General features: G+C 38.1%; 1 protein-coding gene, 1 long non-coding RNA gene and 1 pseudogene across 3 annotated transcripts; all 3 read left to right on the top strand.

The window, feature by feature from the left end:
• The first annotated feature begins 2,708 nt into the window (after positions 1-2,708).
• On the top strand, positions 2,709-8,221 carry LOC143611438 (hyperosmolality-gated Ca2+ permeable channel 2.3-like; annotated as a pseudogene). Its single transcript, XR_013149773.1, has 10 exons — positions 2,709-3,024; positions 3,102-3,254; positions 3,393-3,456; positions 3,948-4,157; positions 5,087-5,275; positions 5,356-5,654; positions 5,738-6,013; positions 6,089-6,364; positions 7,445-7,678; positions 7,761-8,221. The product of XR_013149773.1 is annotated as a hyperosmolality-gated Ca2+ permeable channel 2.3-like (transcript).
• A 1,353-nt stretch (positions 8,222-9,574) lies between these two features.
• On the top strand, positions 9,575-10,931 carry LOC143611439 (ethylene-responsive transcription factor ERN1-like). Its single transcript, XM_077085636.1, has one exon. It carries the CDS (start codon positions 9,738-9,740, stop codon positions 10,776-10,778), a length of 1,041 nt encoding a protein of 346 aa, XP_076941751.1. The 5' UTR covers positions 9,575-9,737; the 3' UTR covers positions 10,779-10,931.
• Positions 10,932-14,172: 3,241 nt separating this feature from the next.
• On the top strand, positions 14,173-15,568 carry LOC143611445 (uncharacterized). Its single transcript, XR_013149776.1, has 3 exons — positions 14,173-14,300; positions 15,227-15,389; positions 15,462-15,568. It is a non-coding gene; the product is annotated as an uncharacterized LOC143611445 (long non-coding RNA).
• Positions 15,569-16,021: the final 453 nt, after the last annotated feature.

The raw sequence follows: 16,021 nt of genomic DNA on the forward strand, positions 1-16,021 counted from the left end.
CCACCATGCTCATAGAATCTTACGCGCAGTATGCAAGCTGTACACGCATGGGAAAGCCTCCCAATGGTGAAATACCCCGCCTGTTCCCGCAGTTGCGGATACAAGCCATCAGGGAAGGCTACCCGCAGACAGCAGGGCTACACGCACAAGACAAGCTACTTCAGTAGTCACATGAAGGAATGAGCAAGGCGGGAACAATCCCGCCTAAATGAGCCAGTCTGATTCTGAAAGATCTTTTGTACTATACTTACCAAGGTATGGATAGGACAGACGATCTGACCAGAACAGCCCATGAGCCAATCACAGGGTGACAGCTCACCGACAACAGTGCGAGGAGGAGCACTCTCTAGTACTGTTTCACTATTAGCCGCTGCCTACTCACCAACCCTTACTGTGGGACGTGCGCAGCCTGCAGTTGGTGAAATAGCGATACTGTTGGCCGTAACCTATTCACCAACCAGCATGGCCTGCGTACAATCAACAGTAGGTGGGACGTGCATAATCTACAGTTGGTGGAATAGTGCAGCCGACTTTGTTACTGTTGGCCGTAACCTACCCACCAACCAGTATGGCCTGTGCATAGTCCACTGTTGGTTGAACAGGAATACTATTCAGCCGGCTGTACCTTCTGGGAAACCTACCTTCGGCTATAAATACTCCAACACCTTGGAATGGTAAGATCATCTGCTATCCAGTTATCTAGCAATCTCTTAATATACACTTATATTCAGAGCAACCTAGTCTGATTCTCACGCCGGAGGGTGGTCACAAGGAGGAACCCCCCCTTTCTCAGTGACGAGCTTACGGTGTTTGTTTTGCAGGTCTCCTGAAGAACAGCCTTCTCAGCTAGACCTCATTCGTGGGAAACATTACTTAACCCTCAGATTATCTATAATCTGTGCCGGGTCACTTAGTGTTTCTTCAGGTAGTTAATTATATAATGTATAGTTTGGAATTAGATGCTTATGTTTCAGTCATGTGTATTTAGTGCTGTTAGGGCTTCATTTCACAAAGGGTGGTTATATACAAACACCAGCCCCATGGTGTGTGAATAAGGCTATACGGCTCGTATAGGGCCTATACGAGTCGTATAGGCCTCACTTATTGACATGCGTACGGAGATGACAGTAGCCTATACGAGCCGTATAGATATTCTAACTCGCATAGACCCTATACGAGGCGTCTGACCGATACGAGCCTTATAGGGTCTATACGACTCATATAGACAACATGCCAACTTGTACTTTGACCAGAGATTTATAATTATGTTATGGTCTATACGAGCCGTATAGATAGTATACGACCCGTACAGCCTAGGTATTAGCTTTTCTTGCTCAAACCGTGTAAGATTTGTTTTTGCTTTGTAAGATAATACCAAAAGTTGTTTGGCAGATTGCAACATTGGGATATAAAACGTTCATGTTGTTCGTAAGTTGCTATGTATGAAGCAAAATATTTACTTTTAAATTACGTGTTTCTATTTTGTAACCAACTCGGATGTTATTTTTAATATTTTGGTAATTAAAAAAAAAGACTATACGAGTCAAACAGACCCTATACGGCTCGTATAGGGGCTATACGATAGAAATAAATGAAAACTGACACTCCTGACCGAAAATGACTTGACTCTACACCTATACGAGTCGTATAGACCCTATACGACTCGTATAGGCTCACCTGGTTGTTGAACAAGCTCCCTGGTGTATGTATAACCCAAGCCTTTCACAAAACAGCTAATTGTTTGTTCCAAATCTAGTAGTTTCACATGACATAGGTTATTTGGACACCAGGTGCACCTATACGACTCGTATAAGGGCTATACGAGCCGTATAGGAGTAGAATTTTGTCATTTTGTATCGGAGAGTGCCAGGTGTTAGAAACCTATATGGCTTTTATAGGGGCTATACGACCTGTATAGACTGAAAAAAAGTTGTCATGTCCCCTTTGTACATTAGCCAAGTCATGTGATGGCTATACGGCTCGTATAGCCTCTATACGAGCCATATAGAGTTGTTAACACACCGGGGGTGGTGTTTGAATATAACGACCCAATTAGTTAACTCCACTGTGATCCAATTTTCAATTAATAAGTTCAATGTAGCTGGCAAATTATTAATATTATTTGATAGAGGGATAAGTATCGATGGAATATTGTTATTGTTTTGATGGTTTCACTGGTTCATAGCTCGCTAGACAGTATTTTATGTGTCTGATTTTATTCTAGGGTTATGTGCTTTTAAGCTGATTAAGTAGTTGCTTGAGAAATTGTGTTTTATGTTTCGAAAGGCTGTATTATATTTATATTCAACAAGGCAAACTAGCAAAGACTAGTCACCGGCAAACATTTACAAGGTACGATGAAACGTAAAATTATAACTCTGGTACATCAAACTTGCACCGTTTCTCCCTATCCACCACCACTTTACTTGAGTTCGTGTTAACTTCGTTGAAGATCTTGTCATTTCTTGCTCTCCATATGCACCAAACTGTGACCCGGAAGATTGCTTGAATTAAGTTTTTTTGTGTTGGACTGCGGATTGAGTGAGAAATTGGTTTTATTTTAGATAGTTGACTGCTCCTTTCATCTTCAGTGGTTATGTTTGATTAACCAATCATGTAATATCCAATATTGTGGTAAATATTTTGGAAGTTGATTTTGATATTCTTATGTAGCGGACCTTTTTGGGACTATTACAAAACCATAAACGCTTTGAAGAAGCTGCAGTTTTCAGCATTTTGAAGAATGATTCTTTCTGGTCTTTTGACTTCTGTTGGAATAAATCTTGGTTTATGTTTTCTGTTCTTCACCCTATATTCCATATTGAGGAAACAACCCGGTAATGCTAACGTGTATGCACCACGCTTAGTTGCTGAAGGAAAACTTGAACCGAGAAATAATTTCAACTTGGAAAGGTTACTGCCTTCCACCAGTTGGGTGACCAGGTCGTGGCATCCGACTGAACAAGAACTCCTAGCGCGTGCTGGTTTAGATGGTGTTGTTTTTATGCACACTATTATCTTCAGGTAACCGTGAACTTTCAAACTGTAAAAACTTGGGTTTTTTATATTGTCGCGCATGAGAAAACAATTGTTTCTTGCAGTTTGAAAGTGTTTGCTTTTGCTGGCGTAGTCGGCCTTTGTGCTCTTCTACCAATCAATTATACGGGAAGTCAGATAGTTATTGATTTTTCTGACTTCACAAACAAGTCTCTGGAATCATTCAGTATTTCAAATGTCAATGATGGATCAAAAAGGTGATTGTTTACCATACTGATTCTTGAACAACTACTTTTGTTATCATTTGTTACTTAAATATTCTTAATCATGAGATCACATGCTTATTTTAGATAGTGATTTGTTCTATTGGATGCATGTTTCTGTTGTTGATGAAGGTTATGGGTTCACTTTGGTGCAATGTATGCCTTCACTGCGTTTGTCTGCTATCTTCTTTATCTGGTAATACGCCCTGCTTGAGGTGCGCGCATATTATGTATATATGTGTAAACCCTCGGGTGGGCAAAAGTGAAATTGCACTAATTTTGACGTTATTTTACTAATCTCGTGAAAATAACGTTAAAAGTGGCGGAAGGTTAATCAGGCATCATGTGGTGGCGTTGATAGCCGAAAGACGAGGGTACATGCACCAATCAGCCGGTATCCCGATGATTGAGTGCTATGTGCTTTATGTCCAAGGCTTGATGCAAAACTACTATCGAGCCGGGGGTCTCACCGGAAGCAGCCTCTCTATCCCTATGGGGTAGAGGTAAGGCTGTCTACATCTTACCCTCCTCAGACCCTAACATAGCTTTGCTATTGGTGGGATATACTGAGTACGATGATGACGATGATGATGATCTTCTTTATCTGGTAAGAATTTGTATCATTGTATTTTCATCAATAAATCATGTGCTCCCATTGAATTATTGAGTAATTTTCAAAATCTGCAGGAGTATCGTTATATTTCTTTGAAAAGGCTTGCATACTATTACTCATCTGACCCTAAGCCAGATCAGTTTACTGTATTGGTTAGAGGCATTCCAAAGTCGTCAACAGACAGCTTAAGTGCAAATGTTGAGAAATTTTTCTCAGAATATTATCCTTCGCAATATCTGTCACATTACATGGTGTATCACACTTCCAAGATTCAGAAGCTAATTGTAAGTGGCCCTTTGAAGCTTACACATGTAGTACTGTGGATGTTCTCACTTATTTAGATAGAGTGGTTGTTGGATACCATATCAGCAGCGAATAGAACTTAGATTTTACTGGTATACAATTTATTTCCTACTATTATATACCCATAAAAATGGAGAGTTTTGAAGTCTTATAGGCATGCTAAGTTAATATTTTGACTGCAAAATCTACATAGCATTGAACCTCAACAAAAGCAAAATCCATTTTCTCACTAGCTTAGTATCTAGCAGTGTTTTTATGTGCTTTGTGAACTAACACTGAAATACCACCAACTATTTTTATAGGTCTTCATCCTCTTTATGTTCACATCGTTTTTTGATTAATGCTTTTTACATGTAGTAGATTCTTTTAATTAAAGTCTAGATACTCAAGGGACCTCTATTTACCCATTCACAAGTTTGCAACAATTTGGGATGCCTAGAATTTGTTCAAAATTTATTTATTAATTTATTAACATAGTGTTATTCAAATTGTCAGTTCACCCCTCCTCGTCATCGAAACAAATGGCCAGTTTTGCCCAACACTGACACACTTGAGTGATCCCTGCTTAGATCTTCTGAAATATGGCCCATAAGCACTATCTGTTACCAACAAATCTTTCATATCAGAACGTTGAGAACTGCAAGAACCGCATTTGCACCCCTTGCTTTTAAGTGTTATGCAGAATATATCGCGTACCCACTATCTAATTAAATCATCAATGCACAACGTACAAGTGCTTTATGCAGTTCTCAACATAAAACTGGTTTTGAAAAGAATGTGTCCTTTTGAATGACTATATGTCTGGTCATCTATTCCCTTCCCAATTACATAATCTCAAATTACAATCCAATTGTTAACAGTCTTGGTCCACTGATATCTAGATCCTGTTTGTATTGTAATGTCATCATAGAGTGACGCTGACAAAGTGAATAGAAAGCTTGCTCATCTGAAGTCAACACAGAATACTTCTCAAAGGTTTGGGCGTGTTGGATTTCTTGGGCTTTTTAGGCCCAAAGTTGATCTCGTGGAGTATTATGAAAAGAAGTTAGAAGATCTAGAAAATAATGCAAGGAAACAGCAATCATTACTTAGTGGGAAGGTGGGTGTATTATATATGTGAACCTCATGCTACATTGAAATATGCTTATAAAGTTGTGACTGTTTGATCACTTTTAATAGGAAGTTCCTGCTGCTTTTGTATCTTTTAAGTCACGGCTCGGTACTGCAGTAGCTTTACACATCCAACAAGGAGAAAATCCTACAGAGTGGCTCACTGAGCGGGCCCCAGAACCGCAGGATGTATACTGGCCTTTCTTTTCTGCATCTTTCCTAAGTAGATGGATCGGGAATGTCATTGTGGTTTTCGCGTGTGTTATTCTCACAATATTGTTTCTCATTCCTGTTGGCATAGTACAGGGTCTCACTAATTTGGATCAACTGGAAACCTGGTTCCCTTTTCTAAAAGGTGTATTGAATATGTGAGTGTTGAGCATTCAGATTACTAGTTTCTAATAATCTGCTTCATCCTTATCCTGAAGTTACTTTCCTGACCGACTTGCAGAGCGTTTATAAGTCAGGTCATCACGGGATATCTTCCGAGTTTGATTCTCAAGATGTTTTTATACTTGGTGCCACCTGTCATGATAATGCTGTCGTCTATTCAAGGCTATGTGGCGCCAGTCAGATAGAGAAAAGTGCCTGTAACAAGATGCTCTGGTTTACCATATGGAACATATTCTTTGCAAACGCGTTAGTAGGATCAGCTTTGTACCGTGTTAATATCTTTCTGGAGCCTAAGGAAATACCAAATGTATTAGCTGCTGCTGTTCCCGGACAGGTATACACATGTTAACAAATACCCTTATGTATTCATATTAACAGGTGATACTAATATTTTAATGTGTTTTTACAGGCTACATTCTTTATAACATATGTTGTGACATCTGGGTGGACTAGTACGGTTTCGGAACTTTTACGGTCGATGCCCCTTCTTTCCAATTACATGAGAAGACTTTTTTCTACCAAAGCTGATGAAAAGTTTGAAGTGCCTTCGCTCCCTTACAGCAGTGAGATACCCAGCATATTATTATTCGGACTTCTTGGAAGTACATACTTTTTCTTGTCACCCTTAATTCTCCCGTTTCTACTGGTTTACTACTGTTTGGCATACATTATTTACCGACACCAGGTTAGATGGACTCATGAAATTTATTTCTGTCTATAGCCGTAAACGAACAGAACATTTGTTTAATAAACAAACGAACGAACGAACATGAACAAATATGTCATTCATTCATTTATGCTCGAGAACGTCCGTTCATTTATATTCAATTCTTTTGGTTCGTTTACATTCCTATATCTTTATTAGTTTACATTTGCTTAAGTTCGTTTGTTTACATTTGTTGAAGTTTGTTAATATATTCATTTGAAACCTTTTTGCCCATTACAAGTTTACAACTTCGTTTAGCTTTAACAACTTTTTATGCTCAACACATTGTTCTTCACACTAATTAAAACTGTTTTTAGCTCTGTTATGTTCGTTCATCTATGTCCGTTCGTCCTGTTACGTTCGTAAACTGTTCTTTTATACAATTAACAAACGAACATAAACGAACAAGAACATGTTCATTTTCACGAACAAACACGAACAGGAAAACCCCACTCTTTTAGTTCATGCTCGACCGTTTGTTTGTTAAAGTTAAACAAGCAAACGCGAACATGCTCTGTTCGTGTTCGTTCAGTTCATTTACAAGCCTAGCTGTCTATACCAGATATGTAAGTTTTTATCCATTTATTATAAACGGTTCAATTCTGGTTTTGTTTTATCTAACAGATCATAGAGATAAAATAAAAAGAATTAGCTTGAAAGGAAACTGATCAAATGTGTCACACGGGTCACTGGGTCAGTGGTCACCCAAAGTGTATTCTTAATGCTGTAATATATTAAACCTCATCACTCTTGTTTAGAACATATATATGTAATTATATTTGACACATGAATAGTTTTGGCCATAGGCTTGTGCTTGCAAAAATGATCAGTTTGACCTACCCCCCATAACAAGAACATAAATATGTAATTATATTTGACACGCTGATTATTTATAGGATGTTTTGAAAAGCTTTGACCAGAAGCCTGCGCTTGCGGAAAAATTAACAGTTTTGACTTGACCCAATTTGACCCATCTTGAGCTGCATTAATGTTGGTGTGTTGTGTTTTAGGCTGTTTAAATAATTAATAAATATGATACTAGTTTTGTTTCTTTTACAGTTACTGAATGTTTATTCACCAAAATTTGAGACCGGTGGAACCTTTTGGCCAATTGTGCATAACTCAACAGTATTTTCCTTGATATTGATGCACGTGATTGCTGTGGGTATATTTGGTCTAAAGAAACTTCCCTTAGCTTCTAGTTTAACTATTCCACTCCCAATCATCACTCTTTTGTTTAACAACTACTGCCGGAAGCGCTTCCTACCAGTTTTCAAGGGATATCCTGCTGAGGTTTGTTAAAAATATTGTTATCCACATTAAATAAACTTTCCCATGTTTATGATTGTGTTTCATAATAATACTTGTTGTACAGTGTATGATAAAGAAAGACAGAAGTGAGGAAGACATGTCTGCTTTTCACGAGAGATTAAGGACTGCATATCAAGATCCAGCTTTGAAGCCACTCAATTTCTCTGGAAGAACTGATGGCCACACTGCCCCACTTCTTGCTTCTGAAACGTGACCATGCTTTTTCAACAGGTTAAATTTGTTTGCACCTTATTTCAAGTTTGATCATAGTTATAGAAATGAGACCGAACCTGGCTTGACGTGAAATATTTGTCTTAGGTTTTTCTTGTTGTTTAGGATGTAAAATAGCTCTGTCATGTTGAAGGTAGAATAATGTCCGATTGTGATGTTAAGCTTGTTTTGTTATTTCCAGTGGATGGTAATTACAATAATATAACACCAAGCTTTTTTTGAAGCCTTGAATACTATCCAGCAAATACAATGTATTTTATGTACTATGACTTGTATATTTTAAACCATTATTTTTCTCGATGCAAAATGTTACTCCACAACCATTACTGATTTGTTCTTAATGTTATGACATTGTGCATATTCTTCTTTTTATATTTTTTGCTGTGTTTCAGTTATCTAGTCTTAAATTCTGCTTACTAATGTTCCTGCTAACACCTCGTTGTACCTTGCGACTTCTACACTCGATTAATTATGACTTGCACAAATTGGAAAAATATCAAATCCTTAATGATAAGGCAACAGTGACGTTTATCTTATGCGGCGAAAGTTATACCTTGCATCTGACCTGGTTATTCAGCTCTTCAAAAGGTCAGTGAGTCCTTTAGTGATGTCAATCTTGATTAATTATCATAATTTCTATATAAATATGTACTTTGGCAAGTTATGGCATATGCCCAGATATTCCTGTATAGTCATGTACTTTTAAAACCTATTAAATATAGTTAGGTTGAGGGTAACCACTGTTCTGTTCATGGAATGCCACATGGAGGAATGATAATGGCCTTTGACTTGTCATTTGTTCCTAATATCAAACCCAAACCCCTTCATAATATATTTATCAGAAGCCCGTTAAAAAAATAACTCATCGCTCCATGTGGCATTTTACCAAAGTATAGCCCAAATATCTGAAAGATATAGCATCTCAAACTCTCAAAGTTTCACCATAAAGTTAATTATTTACTAAACCTAAAATTACACTATGATAATGTTATTTCCCAATTTATAAAAGTGTGTGAAACAATTTTATGTTACCATATATTTAGAGTCAAAACCTAACCATCTTAATGAATTGATAATATGCAGGAATAATATATATTAATTGCATTATTTAAGTTTATATCTTTGTTAATTGTGTCATTTGTAATATTAAATTGATGTGGATGTCAGCAATAGCTGCCACTAGCCAATTTTGTCTCCTGGCTTTGAACACTATTAGATTCTTCATCAATGCTGACAATACCAGTAGATTGAGCATCTAATTAGATTGTGGTGAGTTTCTACTTGTAACAATCTGGTTCTGCCCCGCACACCCATTTCGTTCGCCCGACCCGTTTCAACCCGTACTAACAATCTTATTTGTTTTGACCCGTTATGGAAGTAGTAACCAGTTTAGGTGGGTCAAACTCTCTTTAGAACGGATATTTATATAACTTAACTAACATTATAGCCCTTGATTAGGTAGTGGAGAAGTGTCCAAATTTCACCTTTTAGGCCTTGTTAGAATAATCTAGAGATGTGACAACTGAAAAGAACTATGAACTCTTCAACTCTAAACTTAATAAACAACGGTCGTATACCTGAATACTCGATTATTCTAGCCCTTGAATAGGTCAGGAAGAACTGTCCAAATTTCACCTTTTAGACATCATTAAAATAAACAAGAAGATGTGGCATACATCATGACTTCTTCACCTCCTTACTAGTTCTGCATCTCTATATAAGCACACCATTTTTAGCTTATTTGTATCTCAACTCAACTAGATATCAAACACCTTTAGATTCCTTTAAAATCACAAATTACACCTGGGGTATGGCTAGGAAGAGAAAGATAGCCACTTGTCAAGAACAGAGCCCTGAGTTCAACATAGCTTGGGACGGGATGTTAACTGAATCAGTTGTAACCGCAGCACTAGGTGGGCCCCGGCGAGCCCGGAAGAAATTTGTGGGGGTCCGGCAACGTCCATCTGGCAGATGGGTTGCAGAAATCAAGGACACCATACAGAAAATCAGGGTATGGTTAGGAACGTTTGACACGGCTGAGGAAGCGGCTCGAGCCTATGATGAAGCGGCGTGCTTGCTACGTGGGGCTAACACCCGCACCAATTTCTGGCCTTCTCAATCGTTTTCGTCTACACCCGCACTTCCCTCCAAAGTCACAAGCCTTCTTCTTCGTAGGCTTGAAGCTAGAAACAAGTCTTTTGCAGCAGCTGCGTCAGCACAGGGTGGTTCTACGCAAACGGTTAATCATTATTCTGAGGTGGCACAACCGCAGGAGTTTGGGGTGGATGGGGCAGAGTTCTCAGACACATTCTTTACTGACTTTCTAAGAGATCTTGATATGAGTGATCTTTACTGCAACACGAGCTTTGAGCCGTCTACACCTGTTCATGTGACTCGTTGTGATGATCAAGCAGTGGCTCCGAGTTCAAGTGAAGATACAAATAATGGAAGTGAAGTGAAAGAAGATGACGATGAAGAAGAAACGATCGATTTCAAGTTTATTGATGAAGTGGGGTCCACGTCCGCTTGCAGCTTCTCTCCATTTGATATAGCTCAAGAAATTGATTTGGAGCCGAGAGACGAAGAAGACGAGCCATTGACTATAAGTGAAGCAATGAAAAGAATGAAATACGAGCGGAAGTTCTCGGCTTCTCTTTATGCTTTTCATGGTATACCCGAGTGCTTAAAGCGAAAGTTAGGAACAGGAGGGTCCAAAATGCAAAATGGAGCAACTGAAGAGGCCAAAAGGGCGATGGTAGAAAACAATAAGGCGAGTGATGTGGGTTCGAGTGATGGAGAATTATTGCTTTGGAGCTCCCTTGATCTTCCTACCATTTACTATGTTAGCTAGGCTCGATCATACGCGTTTATGTAGCTTAAGATACTTGCTAATGGTTTTAATAGTGAGAGTGAAGATGCCTAATACTTTGTGTTTGTTAAGATTGCATGAGTTTTTGTCCATTGAATTTGGATTGAATATATGATAAGGTGTTGTAAGGGTTTTAACCTGCTATCTTTTAACATTCCCTTGGTCAAAATCTCAGCCTAGAATGCTTGTCAAGTCCAACGATTCATACGAGAGGTATTTAATCTAAACTCTTAAAGAAGATATGTGTTGCTTTCTTTTCGTTGACTATCCATGTTGAAAGGGTTAGTGATTTTAGTGTCATCAAGCCATTTTGGTTAATCGGGATAAACTAAAAGCAAAGCAAGAATCTAAACAAACATTAATACTAGTTAAGCAAAACCCCTAAACTTATAGCACATGCTCATTAATACGAGGTATATAGCACATGCTCATTCGAGATTATTCTAATGACAACACACATGATAGGGTTTCAAGATTATAGTCTTATAGCAAAACCCCTAAACTATGGGGTTTCTAAAAAGGCACCACCCCTTGGTTCGGTTCCGAGCAGCGCCAAGCGGGGTCCAAGGGACAGAGCAATTTGTTCCATATCAACATAAGTACCATTGGAAATTAATTTGGGTTTGCATGACTGATGAAAAGTTGCATGGAAATGAACATAAGTACTATCGGAAGTTAATTTGGGTTTGCATGATTGATGAAAAGTTGCATGAAAATGATTATTTATAGTAAGTAAGATAAAAAATAACTTTACCCATCAGTGCCAAATGGCTCTCTATCTATAAAGGGGAAGTAGTTGATCTAATTCTAGTATAACATGTCTTTATAGTCGCTTTTGTGTAAATGTACATATAAGTTCTAAAAATTGTGCAACTATTTCAGATAGTGAGTTTGATAAAAACTATTATTGTGCACCAAATTTTTATGTATATTATATGCTAGTGTTTTAATGTTCAATTGTGCGTAAAAATGTTATACTTAATGTTTTGTAGTGTTTTAAAATTGTGCGACATAATCATATGTGAGATACGTCAAATCTTTGAAGCTAGTAAGGGTGCAAATGAATCGAACTGCTTGCGAGCTACTCGAGATCGGCTCGTTAAAAAGCTCAATCGAGCTTGAGCCCGAGCTCAAGCCTTAAAAATAAGCCCGTTTAATAAACGAGCCCAAGCCCGAGCTTCATTTATCGAGTTCGAGCCGGCTCGCGAGCCTAAACGACCCTGTCATTTATATATTTTTTTAAATATATATATAATAATTATTAATTAATATATATAATGTTATGAAAAAATAAATAAAATAACTAAATAATATATATTATTTTATACATAAAATTATAATAGAAAAAAATATATAAAAATAATTATAATTATATAAAAATAATTGATAAATAGAAAATGAGCCGAGCTCGAGCTTCAAAATATGCTCACGAGCCGAGCTCGTGCTTTGAAAATACAGCTCCAAACGAGCCGACTCGGCTCGTTTGCAACCCTAGAAGCTAGTTACTGGTTAATGACATGTCAAGCTTATATGTATGCATTTGTTTTTTGTTTTTTGTTTTTTTCCTTCTTTTATAATAGTGCATCTTTGATTTAAAACCGTATAATATAAGAAGATATTTCTGTTAATAAATAATATTAATAGTGACAACATACTAATATTGTAATGTTATAAACTACTTATAATGGTATATGTGTGTAAACTGTAATTCTGTAAAGGTATGCAACTTTGTTGAAGAATATAACCACAAGTGAAAAAACAATAAATGATTCCAAATAAAACTAGTATGAAAGGAATGAGTGCATTAAAGCAAATAAAACTAGTATGAAAAGAATGCAAATAAACGTACTAGCATCCATTTAATCATGTATTATATATTTGTGGGGGCATAAATGTCTTGGACTCGAATGTGCAAGCAAAAGCATAATACAAAAATGAGAGGTGGGCATCTTGTACCTCCTAAACCCATCGTTTTTATAGGAAAAAAAAAACATTCAAAAGAATCATCATCATCATTTCTATAAATTCAAAACATTCACAAACCTCCCATTGGTTTCACAAACAACAACAATCAACCAACCTATAGGCTAATTAGGTTCAACTCCGATCCGACTCTCCTCCCCTCTCCTCCCATGATCTGATCAAGCGAGCGATGAGCGCGAGGAGATTGTAACTTCATTACCCTCCCTCTTGATTCTTTTTCTTTCTTTATACGAATAGCAATTGAAAATATCGATCTTTGTTTGCAGAATCGTTGCATTTATGCTGGCATTGTCGTTTTGAGTCTTCAAGATCAAATGTTCTCTGTAGCATTGATACGTTGAGAAAGAGAAAGAGGGAAAATGGGCGGATGTACTTCAAGCCCGGCCAGAACAATAAAACCGATGAAATCACTGCGTCATCATAGCAAAAAGATACGTAGACCCGAAAAACTTAAGAAAAAGAAGAAGAACAACGATGCAGGAGACCCCCCGGTTGACACAACCGTCAGTTGTAGGGAAGTGTCTTCTGATTCTCTTGAACCTGCCGATTTGCACACTAGTCAAAGTGCCGCTAATGGTACAATTTGTTTATTCCTTAGAACTCGGTTTGGTCAAAACATGTCTCGAGCCATGTTAACACAAAAACCCTTTTTTTAAGCGTTTACACAATAATCTAACTTTTTGAATAAAACAATACTTTGACGTGTCCGTCGTATTTGACCCGTTTTCTTTCAAGTTATGTTTTTTGTTAGTTTTTTCTATTTGGCTCGTTAAAAACATGAGCATTGTCGTGCTCTTGCAGTAGACGAACCTTGGTTTGATTCCGTTAGCAGCATGGAAGATTCTGAATCCGATGATGACTTTAGTAGCGTGAATGGAGGTAACTTCTCAAACCGGTTTTTTTAATTTAAACCAATTATCGCATTCTTGGAACATTTTCTTTAAAAAAATGTGTCATTTTGTTAAATGTTGAAAGTCGACGGCATATTCAAAGGATTAAAAGGTCTTACTCAATTTCTTTGATTGGTTAAAGACGATGATCCAAACCGGGACGATGACGTGTCATTCTTGGACAACATAAACCGTGAAACAAGCCCTACAAACAAGTTAGGACGTAGTTACAGCAGCAATAATGGTGACAAAAACCAAGCCCCGGTCTGGAATCCGGACGCACCGCAACTGTTTCATTCTGCTAGTTTCCATGATAATATAACCAACACATCAAACTCAGGCTCACAGAATTTGACAGGAAAATCCACGGTTATTAAGCTCGCAGTGAAAAAAAACGATCACAATGGAACTCGTACGCATAAAAAACTCTTAAAAGATTTACTTTTATGATTTTGTTTCAAGAAACCATGATTAATCAAATGAAATGAAATGCAGGTGGTATGGAAAAGTTCTTTTATCGTCCACGGGCTGGATTCTTGATTCCATGTTGTACAGATGAGAAAGCGACTCCCGGATGTTGGTCTGCTATCGACCCATCCAATTTCACTCTCAGAAGCGAAAATTATTTCAAGTATTTCATCAAATTCCCTATCCTTATAGCATCGGGTCATTTTAGAGACGCACAATCAGGCGTGGACTTAAATCGGGCTTTTGGTCCAAACTGGTTCAGGGTAAAACCTGGTCAGTTGGGTCAAAGAAAGTCAAACCCGGACATTTTTAATCAAATCCCCCACTTTATAAACTCAGGTCATTTTAGAGATGCACAATCAGGCCTGGACCTAAATCGGGCTTTTGGCCCAAACTGGTTCAGGGTAAAACCTGGTCGGTTGGGTCAAAAAAAGTCAAACCCAGTTGACTGGGTCAAAGAAAGTCAAACCCAGTCTTTTTGTTTTATCAAATTCCCCACCTTGAAAAAACTCGGGTCATTTTAGAGATGCACAATCATTCCTGGGAACGGATCAGGTTTTGGCCCAAACCTGTTCAGGTTTGAACCAGGTCAATCGGGTCAAAGAAAGTCAAGCCCAGTTTTATCGTCAGATTCCTCACCTTAATAAATATTAGGCCATTTTAGAGATACACAACCAGTCCTGGGCCCGAATCGGGTTTTGGCCCAAACCGGATCAGTTGAAATCATGTCGGTTGGATCAACTTCCCTCAAATTCCCCACCTTTATAAACATTGGGTCAACATAGAGATGCACAATCAGTCCTGGGCCCAAATCGGGTTTTTGGCCTGAACCGGGTTGGTTGCATCAAAGAAAGTCAAATCCGGCTTTTGGTAAAATTGTCTCGGGTCCCAATGAGGGTTAAAGGATCGGGTTTGCCTGTTGACCGGGTCGGTTCAGTTTTGACCAGGTTAGAAACCGATTTCTACCCTTTGGGTTTGGTTCCCAACCCGGGTTTTTTGTGCACCCCTAGTTCATATAACTGACCGAGAAGGGTAGAATAGTATTTGTTTCCATGTAACAATAACATGATCTATGGCCATAATTTGCAGAGACAAATCAAAAAAACCGGCTCCAAATTACTGTCCCTACACTCCATTCGGTGTGGATCTGTTTGTATGCCCGAGAAAAGTCAACCACATTGCCAAACACCTCGAGCTTCCTAAATTAAAAGCCGATGGAAAATTGCCACCTCTTCTCATTATCAATATCCAGGTTTGTTTTTACAAATTCAATACCGCTTAAATGAATATAAAGAAAGACCTAATATTATGTTTGCTGCTACAGTTGCCTAGTTACAATGCTCAAATGTTCCTCAGTGACAGTGACGGTGAGGGTTTAAGCCTCGTCTTATATTTCAAACTGTCGGAAACGTACGAGAAAGACACATCCGCTCAGTTTCAAGACAGCATTAAAGTAAGTAAGACGTCTGGTTACTTATGACTTATTCTGTAATTCATATTCTAGAATGAACACGTGCAGAATTTGGTGAATGACGAGATGGAAAAAGTAAAAAGTTTCAGAAAAGAAACGACTGTAGCGTTTAGAGAGCGGTTGAAGATAATGGTGGGCGTGGTCAACCCGGACGACCTTGTGTCTAACAGCACCGAGAGAAAGCTTTTGCACGCTTACAATGAAAAGCCCGTCCTTTCACGCCCTCAACATAATTTCTTCCGGGTACTTTCCATTTTAAACTCAATATTAATCAAGTAATGTAAAACTGCTCTTAGCTTAACAGTTAACAATCTCACGTTCACGTATCCAAACACAGGGATCAAATTACTTTGAAATTGACCTGGACATTCATCGGTTTAGTTACATAGCAAGAAAGGGTTTAGATGCATTTC

Source organism: Bidens hawaiensis, unplaced genomic scaffold, assembly GCF_021521415.1.
Source record: "Bidens hawaiensis isolate Kalapana, Puna unplaced genomic scaffold, B.hawaiensis_p1.1 tig00031118_1, whole genome shotgun sequence".
In the NCBI taxonomy this organism is placed as follows: domain Eukaryota; kingdom Viridiplantae; phylum Streptophyta; class Magnoliopsida; order Asterales; family Asteraceae; genus Bidens; species Bidens hawaiensis.

Bases quoted from the DNA above. Each gene is read 5' to 3' on its own strand.
- LOC143611439 (XM_077085636.1), top strand. From the start codon at position 9,738: ATGGCTAGGAAGAGAAAGATAGCCACTTGTCAAGAACAGAGCCCTGAG.